General features: G+C 38.0%; 1 protein-coding gene and 1 long non-coding RNA gene across 4 annotated transcripts in view; one reads left to right on the top strand and one right to left on the bottom strand.

The window, feature by feature from the left end:
• LOC114577723 (uncharacterized) overlaps window positions 1-2,783 on the top strand; it is an 84,823-nt gene extending 82,040 nt beyond the window's left edge. For all 3 annotated transcript variants that reach the window (XR_009830548.1, XR_003698006.2, XR_009830547.1), the window contains 2 exons: window positions 1,898-2,136; window positions 2,481-2,783. This is a non-coding gene — a long non-coding RNA (uncharacterized LOC114577723). The remainder of the gene's footprint in view (window positions 1-1,897; window positions 2,137-2,480) is intronic.
• The window catches only part of LOC107999229 (UPF0489 protein C5orf22 homolog), a 761,052-nt gene that overhangs the window by 249,430 nt on the left and 488,992 nt on the right, over window positions 1-22,630 (bottom strand). The window contains exon 5 of the mRNA XM_062077142.1: window positions 6,896-7,090. Within this exon, the coding sequence (XP_061933126.1) occupies window positions 6,896-7,090 (195 nt within the window). The remainder of the gene's footprint in view (window positions 1-6,895; window positions 7,091-22,630) is intronic.

Below are 22,630 nucleotides of genomic sequence, written 5' to 3'. Positions count from 1 at the left end.
AAAGAAGCTTGCAAAATGACTAAGGTTACGACATTCTAAATTTCATGGAACATCAGTCACGTCACATGTTTCGAGAAATACGCGTTTACGTGTTTTCCAGCAATGTCGTTTAATTTCACGGTGGAAACCAAGTGCTATCTAATTGCTTAATGTTAACATGGACTTCCCAGTGATGAAACGCAACACGCATTGTTTACCTTCCATATACAGTATACATTTAATTTCATTTGTTTCATCACCTTACACCCACAACACATAAATTATCGGGCTGCCCCGGGGCTACAGTTCAAGATAAATTCGTTCTAACATTCCAACATTGCAGCCGCAAGGTCGTTCTTCACTGATTTCTTTATCCCATTCTTTCGTAATTTCTTTTAAGACAATAATTATTGCAACAACACACGGCATTCCTTGAAAGTAATTGCAATTTCAGAAATGTAAATTGCCACGCGAATATGAATATGAAATAAATACAAAATAATAATAATAACAACAATAACAATTTAGATTTTTTATTAAGCAAAGTAAACGTAAAGCAGCCAATTTTAATTGGATAATATAATTAATAATTTCAATGCCAATGAATAAATATAATTACGAAATATTAAATAGGAAGTGTTTAAAAAAGAAAAACAATATTCATTTCTTTCACAGTTCACAATAACCATTATCCCATCTTCCTTTCCAAATATTTCCTTTCAACTCATCCTTCTGCCTTCTCCTTTACGAGAGATTATCTATTGTACCATTGTTTATATATCATTTCAACAAGTATAGTATATCGAGTTAAAATTCCATTAAATAAAATCTTCTTTGCTTTCTTCTGCTTGCAACGGAAAAAAATCACGCATTACAAGTCGCACATCCACCGAAAATACTCATGGATCATCGAAATTCTTCGACACTCGCAGAATCCCATCGTGCTCCAATTATTTCTTGAAAATTACCCGTTACACGACTAATTTTTTTACCTTAATAAATGCAGAGTTCGATTACAGAAGTTTGCCGATCGAAAATTACACGAGGAGAGATCGGGCCGCGTTATTAAACGGGATCGGTCTTAACGACGGATCGGCAAATTTGGACGGTTCCTCCCGTATAAAATTGGGACGAAGAGGAGTGTATTACTCGCAAGGGATATCGGCATAAAGGGGGCGTGCTTTATCGATTTAATTGTCGGTGGGTTTAATTGTAGGGGATGAAGGGGCGAGGTTGAGAAGGGCCGACCAAGCCACGTTGAAGCGCACGCGGGCCACTTCCGTGAGAGAAGGTAATTACGAGGAGTGACCTGCCTCAACGAGATTCCCCTTGCCTTGTGAAGAAATCTTCCCTCCAGCTTGATCCAGTTTTCGTTACGCCAGATTTTAAAGAGGCTCGTGTCCTCTCCGAAGAGGAAAAATTTATTGGGAAAAAAGCATTTAACGATAATTGTTTCGTTATGCTGGATATTTATGAAGTAAATGTTTATATCGTTGTAATGATAATCGTAAAGATAATTGTTATCGATAGGTGTGTTAGAATTAATTGGAAGAAAAGTCCATTTGGATGAAAGATAACAAAGCGAAGGTTTGAAATTTTGAAAATTTATAGAGCATTAATTGATTTGGATAAATAGTTTTATCGGTCAGAAATTAAATTTCTTGCGAAATAACTAAGAATTGAGCAATTTTTAAATATAAATATATAAAAAAGGAAATAAGAAAAACGAATTAAAAAGATAATTAATTCATTTTACGTTCAAATTAATCGAGTAACTTTTTACAATAACTTTTATTTATACAATTTCTTCTTTATTATAAAGAAATTATATTGAGAAAATTATTCCACCACCTACAATCGTACTTTAAACTTGTCTAAATCTGTAACTCATCCTTATCAAAATCCTCACCGTTTCCAGACACTTGGAAGCCTATTTCGAAGAAGAGGAGGACTCGAAACGAAGAAGAAGAATTCTAGAAGAACCATCTAGGGCGAAAAAAACGGAAACTTCCCACCCATCAGGTAACCGGCGTGTTTCCTTCGATGGGAAATCCGTGAAAAGTCACGATTGAATTATCCCATCGTGGCAGAGGCAGAGGCAGAGGCACCAATGTGCCGGTACGTGGCTCGTCGTGGAGAGCACGAAGGAAAAACGGAGTAAGTGGAGTAGGGGAAGGAAACGGCAGGGCGGGTGGGTGGGTGGCTGGCTGGTTGGCCTGACACCGGGGGTGGAAAGTAAAACGAGAGAAAATAAAATACATACCCGGCCATTGGCGCGACTTCGTTTCGTACATTTTATTCGAGCCAATTGGATTTATTTATGCGGCCGGCTGCCGCATCCGTGGTGGGGTGGGAGAGGGGGAGAGGGAGGTTGAAATGTCGCGCAGCCGGTAAAGCAGTTTCGCTTCTTTTCCACCCCCACCACGCCCTTTCGGTGTCCGGAACCGGCCGCTTTTATTGTATATTTAATTCCACGTTGTTTATCCACGTCCCGTTCCAAGGTTTTGGTGGCAGCAAACCTCCAGCCAGATATTTCAACGGGGCTGAACGTTACGAGGGGCTGGAAATGGCTGGAGATCTTCGTCGAGAAGAATTTTATTGCCACGACCCGAATTCCAACGATTTCGATATGGATTGCTTTCGTTATTTCTTAAAATTGTCGCGGTAATTTGTGGAAGTTTATCATAAGATGAAGTGTAACGGGATAATTGGTGAGATTGCATATTCATTTTAGAGTTTGATTTTTGTAATAATACATTGTGGAATGAAATGAAGAGTAAAAAGAACGAATTAAAAAAGATTAAGTACTTTTTTCAAGTTAAATTAACATTCGTTTACTGAAATGATTCGTCCGTTATCTTAAAGTTAACAAGTTATCATCGAAATCTAACTCTTGAAATTCTATCTAACAAGAATCTTAATTTAATTTTCCAAAATTTTCGAATCATCGAGATTCCAATCTTGCATCGAATAAAAAGAAAAAGAACGAGTTTAATCGAACATTGACCAATATCAATGATCCTCGAAATTCAACTCTTAAAATTTTGTCCAACAAAAAACTTCTCATCTTCTTACGATTGAAAAAAAAAAAAAAAGAAAAGAAAAAGACTGAAATCGCGTATAGATTTCATTTTGCAAAATTGCATTTCGAAGCAAACAAAGCATTCTAAAGTGTAGGAAAAAGAGAGAGGATTGATAAAATCGAGTCTCTGGCGAAAGATCGCGCAAGAAAAAGTCAACGACTATAATTCGACCTCGGCGAAAAGAAAGGGGCACGGAGGAGGGAGAAGGCGGGGTATTGGCTTACTTCCGGCTCGTCTATTCGCGTCACCATCCGGCACGAGCTGCATTCTCACGCTCATTTGCATACCCGGCTACACATCAATATTCAGGGAGGCCGGAAAACGGGCCCGTTTTGCATACTGGACCCCCCGCTCGTGTCATTCCTTCTCTCATCCGGATCCCGGTGGGGCATCGCGACTTCGATCCTGAGAAAAAGAATCCGGGCACCAAAGGATTCGATAAAATAAATCGATCGATATATTGAAATTCTTCGATGGACCGTGGATGATATATAATTCGATTGGAAGGATGTTTCGTGGGAAAAAGAAAAAATAATAATTTTATTTTAAGACGCGAAACGATTTAATCTAGATAAATTTGTATTGTATTCGAATTTTTGAATTTACTTGCTCGATTAAAATTTAAATACAGATCTAGGACAGAAAAAATTAAAAAAGAAAAGAAAAAAGAATTAATACAATATTAAAATTACATATACGAAGAAAACTTGTTCCCTTTTTAAAATATTGTCATAAATACGATTTATTTCTTGAAATGAATATTTCTTACTAACTTCTCAGTCATCTGCAAAACATTCGGGAATACAAAATATTTACATTTAAAGAGTATCGAGTAACGGTAATTTCCTGTACACAAATTCATCCACGCGTGAATCACTTTACACAATCGCTTCGAATCATAAATTCTTGCAGCCAGGAGAAAAATTCACCTTCGGCAAACGTTTACCTTTAATCCAACCAACATCTTGACCCAGAAACCATCCACCTCGCTCGCCAAAAATCTTGTCCCCCTTTCCCCGAACAACATTCCTATCCCTTTCTCCCTGGCACGACAAAAATTACCATAATCGAAAAGATCCACCGTCCATACATTCCAACCATATCTTTTTCCCACAGACAAACACCAAAATCGAACGAAATCTCATCGACATCTATCAACAATATCAACGAACGAATCCAATCGTCTCCTCTTCATCTGAATCTTCACCAGCCTTCCTCAACAAACCTCACCCCTTTTTTCCCTTCCACCCATTTTACCCTCGCGCTTCGCTCACCTCGGCCAAGTATCGGCCAGTTGCATACACACAGGCGCAAACTCGTCTTGCCGGCGGAAGGAGGGCGGGTTGCGTAATTTAAATAATTCAGCAGTGACCCTGACCCCGGTTAGGCTGACCTGGAGAGCCGGCGATTAAAATCACAATGCGGTTCTCGAGTTCTCAGGGTAAGACAGGTAGCAGCAGCGCGGCCGCATACATTAGATCGAGGCGTTCGTGGTGCGTGCACAAGCGCAGAGGGGTTCCTGTGTAGTATCACCCTACTACACACACACACACACATGATTTTATGCAGAAGCTCTGGCGAGAAAGGGACGACATCTTTTTCCAGCTCTACAGAAGCCGTGGAGCGCGCGTTTAACCGGACCCGGCGAATTAGCATAACGATGTCGAACGATTTATTTTTCGGTGACTGAAAATCCCACGGTGTGAGCACGGATCACATCTTCTTCCATGCGATCGAAGGGAATTGTGGTAAGTCGGAAACGGTCGTATGGAGATTCGCAAGAAGTCGGACGGATCGGATCGGATCGGATCGGATCGGTTGAATCGGGAGGATCGAAACTGGGTCGCGGTTGCCTCTCGAAGGGATTCGCATGGAGAGTGGATTCGTGAGAAGTACGGAGGAGAGTGGAGCGATACGGCTGGATGAATGGGGCCAGTCACGGCCTCGCCGATTTACTTCGTGAATTATTAATTGGAGGATCGTGTTGTTACATGGGTACGATTTCGATTCTACGAGATGTTTCGAGATGGGTCGTAGCGTTACAGTTTGAAGAAGTTTAACGGAAGAACGGAAGAACGTTTCTTGGATTCGATTGATGTCGGAGACGTTTCTTTTGAAACGAAATGTACGATGTAAAAGCGTCGCAACATGAATGAAATTTTCTCGATAGAAGTTTCGAGTATTTGGTTTAACGAGTGTATAATTTTAATAGAGACAAGTATCGTAAATATTTTTCTTCTTGAAATTATTCTTATAAATTCGATTTCCATATTTCCGACAAATAATAATAATTATCCTTCTATCATTGTGATTCTTAAACCTACATCCTCCCTTTAAAAGAATTTTAAAAAAGAATTTTTAAATTCTTAATTAAAAAAGAAAGAAAAGAAGGAAAAACCTCGGAAGAACGCTACGAGGCATACTTCTTCTGAATCCTTCTTCGGCCCAGACGTGTCTAACGCAACCTATACCTACCTACCAACGAATCACCACCACCACCCACCCTCCACAATAGTTTCCTCTTTCCTAAGAACAATGGCGGTCGATACAAGCTCCGGGTGTTGGTTGTTCAACCGGTGATCGATGGCAATCGAACGGGTCGGGGAGGATCCGCGGGGATGGAAATTTGCATCCACGATGCTGGAAACCAAACACTCGAAGGGGTTGAAGGCTGGGATGCAGATGAGCCGGCGTGGCCGCCCTCGAAAGCGGATGTTGGCAGTCTGCAGGCTACGTAGACAATGGGGCCAGTTGCCATTATGTCCGTCGAATCCTAAAACCCCATAGAGTCGTTCTTCTCTGTCTATTATCCCGGTGGTGGCAGGCCACATTGTGTATCCGGTCTGCCACGGGACCCCGGCTATTGTCGGCCCACCTAATTATTCGCAAATCTTCCGCTCGTTGCCGGTACACACCCCTCCCACCTCCTCTGTCACTCTTTCCACTCTCTCCACTATATATCCACCTCCCTCCCTCTCTCTCTCTCTCTCTCTCTCCGTCCAGTTTCATGCCCGACTTCCCTCCTTCTCCTCCTCGCTTCCTTCCTCTCCAGTCTCGCGAAATTCCGTCTTTGGCCCAAGGGCTCGCTTCCTCGACGTGTAATTCAGCCCTAGTTCGAACTGGCTCTCTGGCTTGCCAGCAATTGTCTAGGAAGGGGAGGGAGGGAGGAGTTGGTAGACTCGAGATTTCGCGTCTTGCAATTAAATCTTGCCACTCCCCAATTCTTCGAATTCGCGCAATCTGACACGAGATGGCAGCATTTAACGCGTGGATCGCATTTCGAATTCTTTTTTCTTTCAACTTCTTTTTTCTCGTCTTGTTTGTTTGTTTGGCTCGGTCGAAGTTGCGAAGTCAATTTGTTGTTTGAACCGATGTTACGATTAATTTGTGAACAGAGTTATTACAGAAATATTGTTACAAGGTGAGTTGATTTAGGTAGATGTAAATAAGGAGAGTGGCGATATTGATTCACGAGAATAATCGAGGAGAGATCAAAACTTGAGAAAAGAAAGCGTTTCTTTTGCACGATAAAATCAAATTGTGCGAGTAGAATTGGAGAATTATAAAAAATTGGGATATCGAGTAAAATTTTTTTAAATTTTTGTAAATTTTTCTAGAACAAGCATACTTTTTGCATGGGCAAACCTGAATTATTTATGTTCACGAATTTTTTTTTTGTTTTATTATATTCTCAACAAATTCTGGAATATACGTTTCTACTTCATTGCACAATTCTCCAATAAAAATAAAAATTCCTTGGAAGGAATTTCCAGATCGTTCGAGGAACAGTTAAGACAATATTTTTCATTTGAAATTTATTTTCGTGTACTTACCTCGTGATCCGTTGAATCGGGCCGTTGAAAAGCGTAGAGTGTTGCAAGTTTATCGTAGAGATTTACGCGATCGTACAGGTTTTTGAAAGGATTCTTGGTGCTGAAGAAATCCAGATCGATGTCTAAAATGTACGGTGTATCTTTCTCAGGCAGATATTGACGTAAAACAGAGCTAACCGCAAGAAAATCATCTTTCTGGAACATACAAATTTCATCTTCGTTAACGTTAACTTTTATTGAAGATAAATATTTTAAATTATGATTATAAATCCAACTAAAGATAATCGAAATTCTTGGTACTCAAAAATAGTCAATCAAAAAAGAAATTATGAAATTTTAAATATGCTCAAAGATAACAAAATTAGAAGATTAAGTCATCGTATCATCTCCAAAAAAAAAAAAAATAATAAATAAAAAATAAAAAAACAAAGAAAATATCAATTTTGCATATAATAATATATTTATATATTTATAAGATATTTAAAAAAAAATTAACAAATAGTATTCGAATCGATCAGAAACTTAACTTAACTTGCCCCAACACCCATTTCACGACCTTTTTTTTCGCAACTCATTGGTCGCAATTTACAAATCCGTCGTTCCTTTCCCGCAGAGGGGCGAAGGGAAACTCGAAACCCGGTCGGATATTGTTCGAAACGAGGCTAAACGTTGCGGAGGGGAGGGGTGGGCTTTTTGTGACGCGCAAAAAACAATGACTGCACTCGAATTAATCCTGTTAGAATTGATACTCGTCCCAGGACTGGGATCGCAATTTGCATGCGTTCACAACAATGAAACGCGATCGGCGGCTCGCTGCCGCGCACCACGGAGGGTAGTCGCGATTGTCGAGGGGGTGGAGGCCTCGAAAGCAAAGCCAACAACGATCACTATGGTCAGCGGCTCTCAAATGTTTAATACGGGATCTTCGATGGGTCGGCTGTCGTTGTTTTTTTTTTTTTCTATCCTCCCGTCTCCAGTAATGAAATTTAATTAACGTCTCCGATTTTTTTTCTTGCTTCTGATCCTTGCGTCAAAATTGCGGGTGATATTTACGGATGAGAATTCGAACGATGAAATTTCGGAGAGCAGGATGGCAGGATTATATTCGAAAAAAGGTTTCGAATATTGATTTTGCGTTCTGTCGCTATTTTGGAATAAATATCGAATTGCGTGAGTATTATATAAGTTCTCGATTTATCGATTCTCGTACGTGTAAAAATACACTTCTATTGATATATTTTTGAATCTTAGAAAATTTAATTCCCTATCACGATCGTTGTAACACAATGATCCAAGTTTGTAAAAATTCTATTTATTTATCAATTTCAATATTCAACGTGATGCATGTTCATTATTGAATTTTCTCACCAAAATTGTAATTATCGCCAGGAAATTGACAAGTTAATGTTAGACATATAACCGCACATCATAATATTAGGCGATATTTAATTACAATTGTATCGTCTCGTGGGTTTTGATAATTAACACGAATACAAAACACATTGTTGATAATATCGTTCACAGAAATTCACATAGAGAAATTGATTATCGATCGATTATAATTCATACGATACTAAAATAAACCGCGGATAATAAACAAATTAATTTCCAATGATACAAGAACACAATAACCATACTCTACCGTCAATTTAACAAATTCCACGTTTATTCTCACGATCACAAATGACAAAAGATGAACAAAAAATAAAAAAGAAACAATTCTTTCCAATCTTTCCAAAAAAAAAAAAAAAAAGAAAAAACTCGACAAACGAGCGTGAGTGACTGACTCCATTCTTCGCCAAATTTTTTCCCAAAAAGAGAGCCTCCTCTAAACCCATTCCATCCTGCAAAAATCCAAAAAGCATGCACAGCAAAACCGCATCGAGCAAACATTAGAAGTACGCTGTGGAATAGTTGGTCGTTCCCTCGTACGGTATTCATTTGCATTCGCCTAACATCAGCTTTTTCGTATCCCCTCGTTCCTTCTCCTTGCGATGCACGAGTAAAGAGAGGGAAAAAGAGAGAGAGAGAGGGAATGGTGGAGAGTAGAAGAAAAAGGAACGTTGGAAGCGGTTGGTTGAAGAGAGATCGATTGAAAAAGGTGCACTCGTTTTCTTCTTCTTCTTCTTCTTCCCTTCTCTCTCTCCTTCCCCCTTTCTCTTTTCCTTCTTTCTCTTTTTTGCTCCGCTTGCCACCGTGACAAAGCACCGTTCTTTTGCGCCGAACTACCAAAGCTCTTTTCTGACTGAAACCCGTTTCCCGTTTATGCGAACCGAACCGGCCAGGGTGTTCCTGACTGGGATCGAGAAAGGACAAAGGACTCTTACGGAATCCCCGTTGCGCTTAACCAACAGCTATGGCACAACACATAGGCAAACGTCTCTGTCAAGTTGGTTCAGAGAGAGGGAGGGAGAGAGAGAGGGAATGCGTGATTTTTAAATATTTTTTTCTTCGTCCCAATCTTTGGAGAAAATCTTGAATAAGCATATCGATATCTTTGATTAGAGTTACGTGATTATATTGTTAATAATATTATCATAATACAAGTAAAAACAGAAATGATTAGTTTCGAGAAGATTGAAATGAAAGATTGGAAATTGGAATTATCTTATTGTTGAACTTGCTACGAATCCTGCATCAAAACGATCCTTCAATAAAATCGAGAAGAGATATTGTTAATACTTGTATTAATATTATCGTGAGCAGATTTTGAGAAGATTGAAATGAAATAAAAAGATTGGAAATTGGAGTTATCTTATTGTTGCGTTTGGTACGAATCCAGTGGCTAAACGATTTGAAGAAGTTGCACTCTTCTGAATGCGCGATAAAGCGATAATCGCTTCGATTTTGGCAGATATTTTCGGCCAATCGAGTACAAAGTGTGGAGCAGAAAAAAGAAGAAGAAGAAGGAAAAGACGGATAGCAGCAATTAAGCGCAAGTATTTATGCAAATCGAAGCATTGTCTTTGGTGGTTGCGACTCCTAATTCCTTTGAACGACTCGACTTCACGCGACAGTGACAGCAGTTGAAGAAGGAATGTTTCTCAATTTTTATTTTTCTCTTTTTTTTTTTACTTTATCTCGATGTTCGATTTCTGATTGATGGCAATAAACAAAAATAGAAGAAGGTATTATTTAATTTTTAAATTCATTTTTAAATCATTTCTATTCGAAATTCTTAAATTTCATTAAAAGAGAAAAATCAAATTTTCGTTCCAATTCTCAATCCAATTTCCAATTCCACGTTCACAATATATGTCGCAACGCATCTCTTTCAATTCTTAGAGAAATCGCATCGATTCACAAAAAAACTTCTCGAAGCATCGATTCCATTAATTTGAAAAAAGGATTAAATATGGACGGGCGAACGAAGCATCGAATACTTGGAAACGAGGCGTATCACCCCACGACGTTTTATACATCGAAATCATTAAGCGCGCGATTGCGCAACAGCTGTAATCGGCTATCTTTGTCACGCGATTTTTCATTTGCATCGGCCTGTTATCTCGCCGCCATGCACGAGCGCGGCGAGGATCGGCGTCGTTGGTCGTTCAAATACGTAGTATTGCTCGATCCTAATGACTCACTCTGGATAGCGTTGAGCAATTCCGGCCGCGCATGCATCATCCGCAGGGTTGAACAAAGGAAAAGCGGCTCGATAAACAATTTGCCTGTGCTAGTACGCCGCACGTTTTCACGAATAATTTGGAATAAAGATGCGCGACAATCGGCTGGCAATCGTTAAGGCGGTCATGAGTCATAGGATTAGCGAAGGTATTTCGCGTATAATTTTATCTGTAACAATGGACGTCGTGGGAAAAAAATTTTATACCTTGCCATTCCGAAACATGAATACGAACTCTCTTGAATAATTTTAAATTTCATTTAAATTGATAGAAAGCGGTAACGATCTTTGTCTTTTGATTCGAGGATATTATATATGTATTTATATGTATGTAGTGGTAATTGTTGCATGATATGGTCGTGAATTTTATTAAAAATTATTAAAAAAATTTTTATTTTATTATCATTTTTTAATATTCTAAATACAAGTGCAACGCTCGAATGAATAATTGATGGTGATAATTTGAAATAATAATATACGATGATGATGTTGTACGTATCCATGAATATTTATAATCGTTTTGTAGAATTTTAATTTAATTTGTAGAATAGTACGTGTTACGAAAATGAAAATTTATGTCATCGGTAGAAAGATATCTGAACGGTTAACTAATTTTAAGTAAAAATGGAATGTAATTTAATGAGAAATGATACTATGATACTTTATCCTCTAATCGTTATCGTAGGTAAATAAAATATCGCACGGTAAAAAAAATATTATGACACGATGAAAAGTGGTTTTAAAAAAATAATTTGAGATAACAAAATTCTCCGTGGCACAAGTGAGAGCGAGACTGGGTAAAGTTTGCGGTGCTGATTTCTCCTTTGACGAGTTATTTCAATAATAATAATAATAATAATAATATAAATCTATCATAAAATCTTTGCTTAGAAATTGATCAAAGTATCGCCAATAATTTCCATTGAAATGCTTTAATTAAAAAAAAAAATTGATGGAATTCTTGAATAAGAATAGATATTCGTAAAATAGTAAAGAAAGGAAAGAGAAAGGACGATGCGTAAAAATTTCTAAAATCGAAATAACTTTCGCGACGACGTAATTTTGCAAGGAAGCGAACAAACTCGAAAACAAACAGATACTTATTGAGAGCAAAGATGGGGGAGGGAGGAGTGATCTAGATCGCGGTCTCGCGATTTAGTTCAAAGATCGCTCGTTTGTCTTAAATCACAGAGGAGACCGACGTACATCTGCAACAGTGGAATTCGAAGATTGCGCAAGGCGCGAAGAGCTTTTATCGCTATTAAACTGGGGCAGGAAAAAGAGGAGAAAAATTAATCACGGCGCTTCAAAGAACGGCTCATGGCGGCGTACGCGATACACGCAGACGTATTCAATTCGAGAAAGGAGTAGCATCGATGATGGAGTGGTGTTTAAATGAATCTTTGATTGAAAGAGACAATTCTTGGAAGACGGCTATTCGTTTCTGTGAAATTAGAAATTCTAAGAAATAAAAATTTATTCGAAATAACTCTTCTTAACTTGTAAAGAGACGAAAAGAGTTTTTGTAAAAATATATCGTAATTTTTATTCTCCTAATTTGTTTAATTTCATTTTAAAAATTATTCCATTCAAAAAATTATTATCGAATTGATAAATTAATGTTCAATTATATATAGAATATACAGAAGATTAGAAAAAATATTTTTAACGTTTGCTGGAAAGAATAATTTTGGAACGAGAATTATTATTTTATATTTACTTTTAATAAAACAAGTATTACTAGAAATAAAAATGATGTTATTCAAAATGGCTAACAATAGCAACGAACAAATTTTTTGATTTGTTGATCGAATAAAACATGCACACGTTCAAATCAATTGTTATTATTCCGTCATCCACGTACCACAATTATTTCCAATGAACAATTTCTTTCAAAAGATGAAATGGAAAAGCGAGCGATGTTATCATTATGCTCGCGAAAGATCAGCAAAATAATTATCGTCGTTTCAGGGAGCAAGATCTCCGAATACCGTCGGCCAACCCACTCCCCTCCCATTCGAATTTTAATTCACAGGATGAAGGGGCTTTTTGTTCCTCGAAACTCGTCGACAGATTCGTCGTACGCTGTATTTCAACACCCTTTTTAATATTTCTCGGGTGCGTTTTCGCGCGCGCACAGCCTATTCGACATTCCATTTTTGCAATCAACGGCGCCGCGGCCGGTGTGGAGGTCGTCTGTGCGTGCGACCTATCGCGTGCCAGATGCAACGTCGATCGTGACGTATTGTTCTCGCACAAGGCGAATTAGTTCTACGTGTACTCCCGGCGAGAATTCACGGTTTGTTAATTAAAACAATACGCTCGGATATTGGGAGGAGGCGTGCGCGCGGGAATTCAAATTTCGCGCGCACATGTCGCGCCTCGGCCTTTTCTTCCGTCACGGCATTGTTGTTGTCCCGCCTCGAGGGTGATCGATCCTGGCTTCGTGTGTCTCTAATTTATATCGTTTTTTCGTGGATGTGGATTTGGATGGAGCTTTAAGTGCTTCCTTCTTTTTTTTTCTTTTTATTCTCTAATTATTTTAAAGTCGCGTTCACGTTGAATGGGTTATATGAAAATAAAGATGTGATGAAAGAGGGAAGAGAAAAGAAAGGAAGAGATTTTGATCGAAGAAACTTGAATTTTGAATGAACGAATGATTTTTTGATCTATTTTCTTTTTAAACATTATCGTCATTAGAATGAAATAAGAAATACATAGGTATGTACACTGACTGATAGAGAAATTAAGAAAGGAATTCTTTATATTTTTTTTTTTATTTTTACCTGGTATCTATTATACGAGCGTTTCTCGAAAAAATACTTTTTGAATTGTATGAATTTCATATGTTATCGTCCTATCTATTATTTTTAGTTCCAACCTATTAATCTTAGAAGATAAGAAACATAAATAAATAAATATAATTAGTTCCTTAATTATTCGTCAGTAATTCTTTATCAAAGTCGAAAAAATTGACTCAACTTCTTTTTTTTTTTTTTTACTGATTTATAGTCTTTCATAAAATGTACTGAACATTGAACGTAGTCCAAAAATGAGGATAACAAATATATATCGAATTATACTTTTTCGATCAAACCATTATTTTCGTAATTTTATCATTACGTTTCAATACACCTCTAATTATCCACTGTACACAACAATGACAAAATATTGGAAATGGAAAATATTAATATCACGCGAGTTGAAAATTAACCTTTCCTTAACCACGGAACGATTAGATTTCAATTATTCGAATCAGAAGCGAGCGTATTCCCTCTATTTATACGCTCTCCAATGGCCGTGGCGAGCCGGCACGTTTCCTAGCTGGACCTCAGAAGGCTGTTCAGTATGCAAGCTCGGTGTGGGCGCATCCGGTGGACGCCGTAAGCTCAGAAACTCACGTTGCATTATATATCCGGCTGTCGATACGAGGCAGCACGCGTCATCCCGTTGATAAGAATAGAATAATAGAATTTTCTATGAGCCCGTGACGACGTGGCCTGCCGCTGGGAGGGAGGGGGCGGCCCCGGGAGGAGAAGAGGCGGTGGACGTGCGCAAAACGAAGAAAATGCGCGCGGGGCCTTTTCCGGTCTGATGATCGACGACAATCCTCTACGTGTCTTCTGCGTCTCGCGTATATCTTTCCTGTGGATCTTTTTCAACCTCGGTGCTCGTCTTTTTTCTTTTTTTCTTCTTTTCTTTCCTTTTTTTTCCCCTCTTTCGCGTGTGTTCATACTCGCCGCACAGAAATCCTCGCCGATAAAATGGCGTCACACGCAGGACGTGTCGCGACGCAATCTCGTCTCCACCGCGAAAGAGCGAGAGATAATCGTAGCAGCCGATCCGGTGGTGGTTCTATTCACTGTGTCAATTTGTCGTGAGGGTGACATTGTTTGAATTTCTTCCTTGTATCCACGTATCCACGTTTCTTTTTTTTTTTTTTTATCACCATCTTCGATGTATTTGTGCGCATCGAGGCGTTGGAAAATTGATAATGTGTTACGTGAGCGTGTTTTTTTTTATTCTCTCTATCTCTCTCTTTCTACTTGGGGGAGGAAGGGGGTCTGAGATATCTTCGCTGCGTGCAATGCCAGAGGATGCTTTTGAAGGATATATATATATATCACCGATTCTACGAGTGAGTACATATGTAAGTAGGTGATGTCGTAGGGATATCTTGTTTGATCGTTCTTCTTGAGTATTTTTTTTTTTTTTTTTTAGGAATTATAACAGCGTTTGTTATGGAATATTGGTTATTCGAATACAGGATGAGTTGGTATAATTAGATGATATTTAGAAATGATTGGTTAATTTTTTTTTATAATTTCTCTTATCAGATAATATTATTCTCGTACGTGTAATAAACATTCGTATTGAAAAATTGTTTCTCAAAATTAAAAGTAAGTTAATTAAATCGGAATCAATATTTTAAAATTCAATTTAATATTTTATCTACAAACTAAAGAAAGTTATCCACGTATTATTATTCGCATAATCAGTGCAGTTTTAAACTAGAAAAATCAAAATGGATTTCGAAATGATATAGAAAAAACGAGATGATACTATTTCGAAAAATTCCTTCACGTCGCTCAGAGACAAAAAAATATTACAAAACTTCTACTCCAGTACTCTACATATTTCTTCCTCCTAGATTTCACTCCCTATCGTAATCATCGTACCGTGAAACCGAACATGATCGTGCATCGCGAATCGCCTATCTCTCCCCCAGTTGTAGCGCGATCCCATCCTCGCTAAAAGTAATCCCCGCCGTCATCGGGCTGGATGACGATTGGCAAAAAGCCTGATCGTGCCCTCCACCACGTCCAATTAACGAGAAATCGATAGAAAAGGCGGAGGACCGGTGCCTTTGGATCGCGCGACCGGTAATTACAGGACAATTACGTACGTGGCGCTGACGTATTTACTCGCATGCGAGAAGAGCTCGCCCATTGTTTGTTTGCTCGCCTCGTAATTACGCGTAATGCTCGCGAGGAAATTGTCGATGGCCCCCTTCGCAGCTGTTGCTCTCCCTTGTCTTCGACTTGGTGATCGACGGCGGTTTCTTTAATCGTTTCGTGTGGTCGAACGAATCCACCGTGGCGGCCGATGAAGAAAAGTGGTATTTAATGAAAAACTGTTGGCCGTCTATTGAACTGTTTCCCGGCAAAATTAATTTGCGATAAATCGTTTAGATAGACCATTATATCGTTTTAGAAGAAACGATATTATCCGCGATGCGATTCGTTACTCTTTGTATTTTATTTTATATAAAGATATAAAAAAGATAATAGTGTTTCATATTTTAAAAATTATTTTTTTAAAATATATGAATTGATCTTATTCTTTATATATATATATAAATAATTGGACAATGTTGCGATTGATCTGTATGCCATGTTATAGTGGCCATCCGTGTTAAATGTTATATCGTTAGATATATGAAAAGCAATTATATCGAGTCATTTCTTTCTTCTTATCTCTATAAGTATCTTGAGTTATTTTTATACATCTTTTTTTTTATTCTTCATTTACATGACAAATGAATCAACCTCGGGATCACAATTTTTAATAAAAATATACTTAACATCCAATATGATATCTCTGAATAAATAGGTTGACGTGGACAATTGTGGATTTTTATTTCGCGACTCTTTGTGCAAAGAATTTGCGATTCTTTTTTCTTTTTTTTTTTTTTTTTTTACAATGGAGAGAAACTGCACGGAGTCATTTGCGCGCAAGGTTCTTTGACTTTTTTGGATTTTATTATTTGCCTTTGTTACTAATCGTGTACACGATCAGGATTTAAGATAGCAGCGCTTTGTTTTAAACGATGAGTAACTGCCGAGGTATTAATGAGTAATTGCTGATTGTTTCTTTCATTGTCTCGTGTTGACCAAAACAGAGATAACTTCATTCCAAGTTGATCACAGCCTTTGTTCTCGTTGTACGACCTTCGATAGCGATTAACAAAGAATTCTTAGCTCGTGAATTTAACTAAAAAAAAAAAAAAAAAAAAGAAGAAGAAGAAGAAAAGAAAAAAAAATAAAGTACAGATATAGCAATATCTCATTATAAACATACTGAAATAGATTTTTCTTTATTGAAATTGCTTTAGACTTTTATAGTCTATAAATCTTACCGAAGTACTTACATAAAATCACTTTTCATGGTAAGGCTTCATTTACACGCCTATCGATAAAATATATGTATATCTACACTTTTGCATAAAGGTTTTTAAGACGCTTTATAATTATAGAAGTTTAACATTTGATATAAAATAAGATGCTTTCGATATATCTTTTCAAAGAGAGATTGTGACAGTAATTCCTTTCTTTTGAGTGGATGAAACAAATATTCTAAAAAGGAACATGCTATTTAATGTACTCACGTGACTGGAAATAATCGCAAAACGAAAAACATATGTTTCGAAAAAAACTTTATTGCTCGTTGAAGTCGATTTTTTTTTTCTTTACTATACAATAAGAGACTTTATTACGTGACTAAGAAAAAAAGAAACGAAATGTTAATAATTCTTTGACAATTACAAAACGTTCAAAGACATCTCATTCTTCCTCACTTGAACAGCGACCAAGCGCGATGGTTATTACTAACCAGCCAATGAACATGAAAAAAACAAACAAACAAAATGGCGTCATGTCGAAACGAAAAGGATGATTCGACGATCGAATCGAATGTCTCAGCTAGATAAAATCGTTTGTTTGAACGAAGAGCAACTCGCGTTCCCAATGAGTCACCGATAGAGGCCGGACCGGTTGCCTTGCTCGAATGCAGCCTTTTAAATCGATGGAAAACACTTGTTAAACGCTTGCTGGCCGAATAAAGCTTGCTCCCTGTCCGAACTAGACGTCCCTTATACGCCGCCATCTCATCCACACCTCTCTTTAACGAATCTTTTCTTCCTCTTCTTCTTCTTCTTTCCCTCGAATAAAAAATCGTTTTTCTTACAAATTATAATTCTCTCGACTTAATTGTCTCCTTAATTGTAAAAGTAGGATAAAGAGAAAAAAACCTGGATTTTATTAATCCCATTTAAGATCTTTCCGTTGGAGGATTGTCGTAGAAATCGAATAAACGAAGAGACAATTCACGATACTCCTCTATTCACGAGATGACCACGGAGGGAGGGAAGAAAAATTTCGAAAAATCTGAGGAGAGAAGAGATTAACAGGTTAATTCAGTGAAGGTGAATTCGTTGGAGAAACGGGGAATTCGAACTCGAATTCTACTCGCAGGCTAACGGCGGCGTCCACTTTACAAACCGCTCTTAATTGGGACGTTCGATGGTCAGAGCGTATCCGGTTTATTTCAAGCCGGATTGGGAAGGCCGATCCTCCGATCGGCGGGGAAAGACACCGCCGCCTTAATTACGCAAACACTGTAATTTCGCCCGTTTAATTGGAACGTTCGGGCTTGGAACGCGACGGATTCCTTAGACGGTTTAATTAGCGGCGCGGATCTCGCGGCGACGCTTCGAAAGAAACCCCGAAGGGAAATCGGAAGCCGAGGTGTCGAAAGAGTAATCCTCCACGGCCTGAGAATAATCTCTTTTGATCGGTTATGTAGGGTGGATGAAAGGATATATCGAAGGAAGAATGAAAGAGAGAGACTCACAAACGGCTCGTCGTTTGATTTATAAATTTATTTGCGAGATGAAAAATGATAAGAAGAAGAAGAAGAAGAAGAAAGGAATAATTGTTATTGGTTATAGAAAGAGCAACGACGTTATATTCAAAACACAATGCCTCGAATGTAATCCGAGGTATCCTGAGGAACACGTTCGGAAAAAATCGGCGGCAATTCAAACGGAAATAATACGTCTGAGAGTCACGCTCTAATCTCGCGAGGATCTTCGGTAATCCGATTATCAGCGAGAACGAGGGAGCGAAACAGAGATCGGGCGATTAGATCTCGCGGGAGGTCGGAAACGGTTTCTCGTGTCGTGGACATTTCGATTTTTCCATCGCGGCACAGAGCTACACAGAGTACCGTAACACGTCTCGAACTAGCCTCTCCAGCTAAGCTCCTCCCATAAGTTCCCATGAGTTAAGTTGATAGAAAATATCGCGCAGATATAATACCACTACTTTCGTTCCTTTCTCAAAAATTATCTTCGAAAATATGACCGATCAATTCGAAGAAATGTACAAAAAGAAGCTTCTTTTTATCAAAAAAATGTGTTTATTTATTATTACATATAGCGCTTACGATCAAAATCTACATAAATTAAGTCAAACAAAATATCATACAGATACAATATTCCTTTCCTACGTTTTTCCAAAAATATCTTCAAAAATGTGATCGATATCATATCATATATGAATCTCTAAATTTTCCAGTTGCGCTCCTTCGACTTTTCCAAGAGGAAATGTTAAACAATCCGTATAAATATTCATCTCGTGCCTCTAAAGGCGGGAAAAGGCGCGGCAATGATGGGGAGCGATCACACCGCGCGGAGGAACGGCATTTCATATTTTACGATCGAACCGTGCAAGGAAGGAGGCCAGGCTCACGAACCTGGACACCGCTCCTAGCTTTGATGGGGGACAACGACATCGTCTTCGGCCTCCTCGAGGATCACGATTCGGTGACGTGTGGCCGGCCCGGTATCGGGATAACGTCGTGTACGGCCGCATATAAACGTAAAGTTGGCGACGAGGGAGACCAAGACCGAGACCACGTTCACGAGGGCCGCACACCGTTTCCTAGTAGTTCTGGTAGTCCCGGGATCGGCCGGAACTGGAAAACGGGTCGGAAAGCCTTGCTTCGTGGCCCGTGAATCTTGCGATAAATAAACGCGAGCCGTTGCCAGCCAACTGTTCCGCGAAATCTCGCATCGTTTCTGCAAGGGAGAACTGTTTCTGGACCAAAGAAGATTGGTTAAGAGGGTGTTTTATTTCTTGTGGGAGTGGAATTGAAGTCGAGGAGGTGCTTCCTTGTTTGATAGATAGTCGATGGATCGATCGAAGTTGAGGGATAAACAAATATTCGAACGCAAAGTGGATGGTAAGTTGAATAGTTTGTAATTTGAGGATATTTTTTGTAATTTCGATAATTTATTTAAAAGGAGGTACTTTCACGTTGTTATTTACAATTACAATAATATTTGAAAAAGATACAATTCCGCGCGAATGAATCAAAATCACGTCACGTCGTGTTTCTTCTATATTTCGTTCGTAGAAGAAAATATATCTTCGTCATGCTTTAATCTGATAATAATGAGTTATACGAATTCATTGACAGTATAACGAATCATAACGTCGAAATGAAGAAAGAAAAAAATACATATATATATATATATACACGTCATTTAAATGGAAATTGATGCTTTTCACTTTATTTTTGTAAAAATCGATAAACATTCCGATACTTAAATGTCAACTCACAATTGACGTTTATAAATCTTGATCTAAAAGCTGTGACTAAGTTAATGTATCATTGACGGTTTTATAATCGTGCTATCAACCGTGTCAAAATCTTTTCTCTGTATAATATAGAAATGTTGTAATAATATTGACGAGTCATCGAGATATCTCGCTTAAATCGTTTCGAGTCGACAGTTTGCATCAAAAGATATTCGAGTGACGCGATGTATCGATGTATTCGATCCTAGTAGAGAAGAAGTCTTTTCAAGATACTACGATCCTATATAATTTTATACATCGTTCAAAAATTTTTTTTCTTCCCTCAAGTTAACTTAAAACGACACAAAATGCAAATAGATTAGAAATAGATCGATATCCAACAGTGGGAAAAGCACGCACAACGAACACCTGAATGTACATAATTTATTCATATAACATTTAAACAAAAAAAGAAAGAATACAAAAAGCAAAAATTTAATGCAGAAGCATGTCATTAAGCATTTTTTCAAAAAAAATTTTTTCTTCTTCCCTTAGAGATACGGTAATTATAGCAATCTCAGGTATATCGATCAAACGTCGATATTTTGAATTATCGAATCCGCATTTCGATCCTTTCGATTCGCGTTCATGCGAATCAAGAACACGTTCGCCCAACGAACGCCACGATCGCCCATTCCAATCTGACCGATCTGGATTCGTTCTGGCAACGAATCACGATAAGGGGGAATAAAATTCATTCGGGATTTAAGGCAACCGCGGAGGAAATTGTTTGCCTTTCTCGAAGCCACTTTATCTCGGTTCCCTCGGTATATTCGCAGAATACCAGCTCGAAACCTTCACTTTCTGCGATCGTAGATAGAGCAGGAGGTTTGAAAACGACACGTCACGACGAGACGAATTATTATGTTCAGAGGCAGCGACGTTTCGATCGAAACGAGTGTTGGCTATTTTTGTTTTTTTTTTTTCTCTTTTTTTCGTTCGCATCGAATATCTTTTGTACGTCGCTTTTCGTTATTATCACTCTCTCTTAATCAAAAAGTATTTCGATAAATATTTATCTTTCGGATCGGATGCATTTTACTTTTTTTAATGATCTGATATTGACTGTCACGGATAATTATGTATTTTAAATTATTATTATTCATTTTAAATTATTATTATTCATTTTAAAAGTATTGAAAATAATGATATTCGACGATTTTCAAAAAGAAATTGTTGAGAATGATTATTGAAATAGAATCATTTTATACGTAATCAAGTATATTATTGTTTCACGTGGAATAATTGAATTCAATCGAAAAAGAAAAAATTCTGAAAACACTTTTCCTTCGTTATTTTGATTCACTTTATATATTTACAAAGCCACCGTTTAAAATTTTATTCAATCCATATCGATCTTAGATTGTCCATCGCAGATCATTATCTCGTAAAAATAAAGATGACTCACATCCAAGTAAAAATAACGTTTGCACAAAAAACCTTCTTCGCGTTTAATTACGACGCGTTTGAAAGATTAACAGTTTAAAAGATTAGTCGGCAATAAAACAGACGCCTGATCGCTTGGGACAAAACAAACGGGCGAGGCGATCGAAGAGAAAATTGACGAGTGTAATTCTTTGGCGTAAAGAACTCGGTAACGAAATCTTGGTCGACGATGGGATGTTGGACGTCGAGCGAATTTACCATTCCACTCGACGTACTTCGCTGGTTACTTGGATTTTAATGATCCTCATTTGTAAACGGAGACATCTCCCATGGAAATCGGTAGCTCTCTACGCGTGCGCGTTCGATCGTGATCATTCTATCGATGACAAGTAGCGATTTAAATGTCATTCGTGGAGGCACACGAATGGACGTGCCAGGTATTTCAAATCTGGCTATCTTGCGACATAATCGTGGAATTAAGATTCCCGCATTCTGCGTTCCTGATCTTCCTATTTCCAATTTCTTCGATGATATATTTTTTTCTTTCTTAAATTCAGCATTGATTTTATTCCCTCTCTCTCTCTCTTTCTTCACATTTGAAATCTTGTAAATCTCGAGTTTAATACAATATATTATAATTTCGATCTCTTCTTCGTCGAGTAGATTGAAATGCCTTCTCTTAGAGATTCTTAGAACGGAATGTAATTGTAATACAAGATAAACCACACGTATTTATAGGTATCACATATAATTCAATTTAAATAAAACTTACTTTTTGAATTCATTGTTTAAAACATGCTACGTAAGACGTAGATAAACGTCTTCAGGTTCCATTTCTCGGAGATAAGGATGCGTTTCTTCTCCTATAAAACGTAAAAGTAAAAGTCTAAAATAAAATTGTATCGAAACAATTGGGCGTGTAGTAAAATCGATCTGTAAAAAATTTACAAAAGTTACCCATTCGAAAATCTATTTGCAAAATTCTTTCCTCAAAAAATAACAGCAACAACTTTCAATCGCCTCTGTCTGCCTTCGTCATTCATTATTCACGTTCCAAATTTACTTTTGCCACATTGAAAGAATCCAAGGGGAAGAAAAGGAGAATCGATGGAAGATTCGAACCTTGTTTATCTCGTTCTCGGTCCAGCGATCTCTGGATGGAACGGAGCCCCTGCCCTTTCCTAAGCGTCCGTCATTCCACCGATAACGAGCACCGACTTAAAGTCTTTACGGTGTCATACGGGCTTAATGCCACGGGCACGGCGACGGGACGTGAGCCGAGATAGCGAAGGCGCTATTTAA

This window comes from Apis cerana, linkage group LG7 (assembly GCF_029169275.1).
Source record: "Apis cerana isolate GH-2021 linkage group LG7, AcerK_1.0, whole genome shotgun sequence".
NCBI classification, from domain to species: domain Eukaryota; kingdom Metazoa; phylum Arthropoda; class Insecta; order Hymenoptera; family Apidae; genus Apis; species Apis cerana.
Note: the sequence above shows the minus strand (reverse complement) of the source record. Positions and strands in the feature narration are given on the sequence as shown.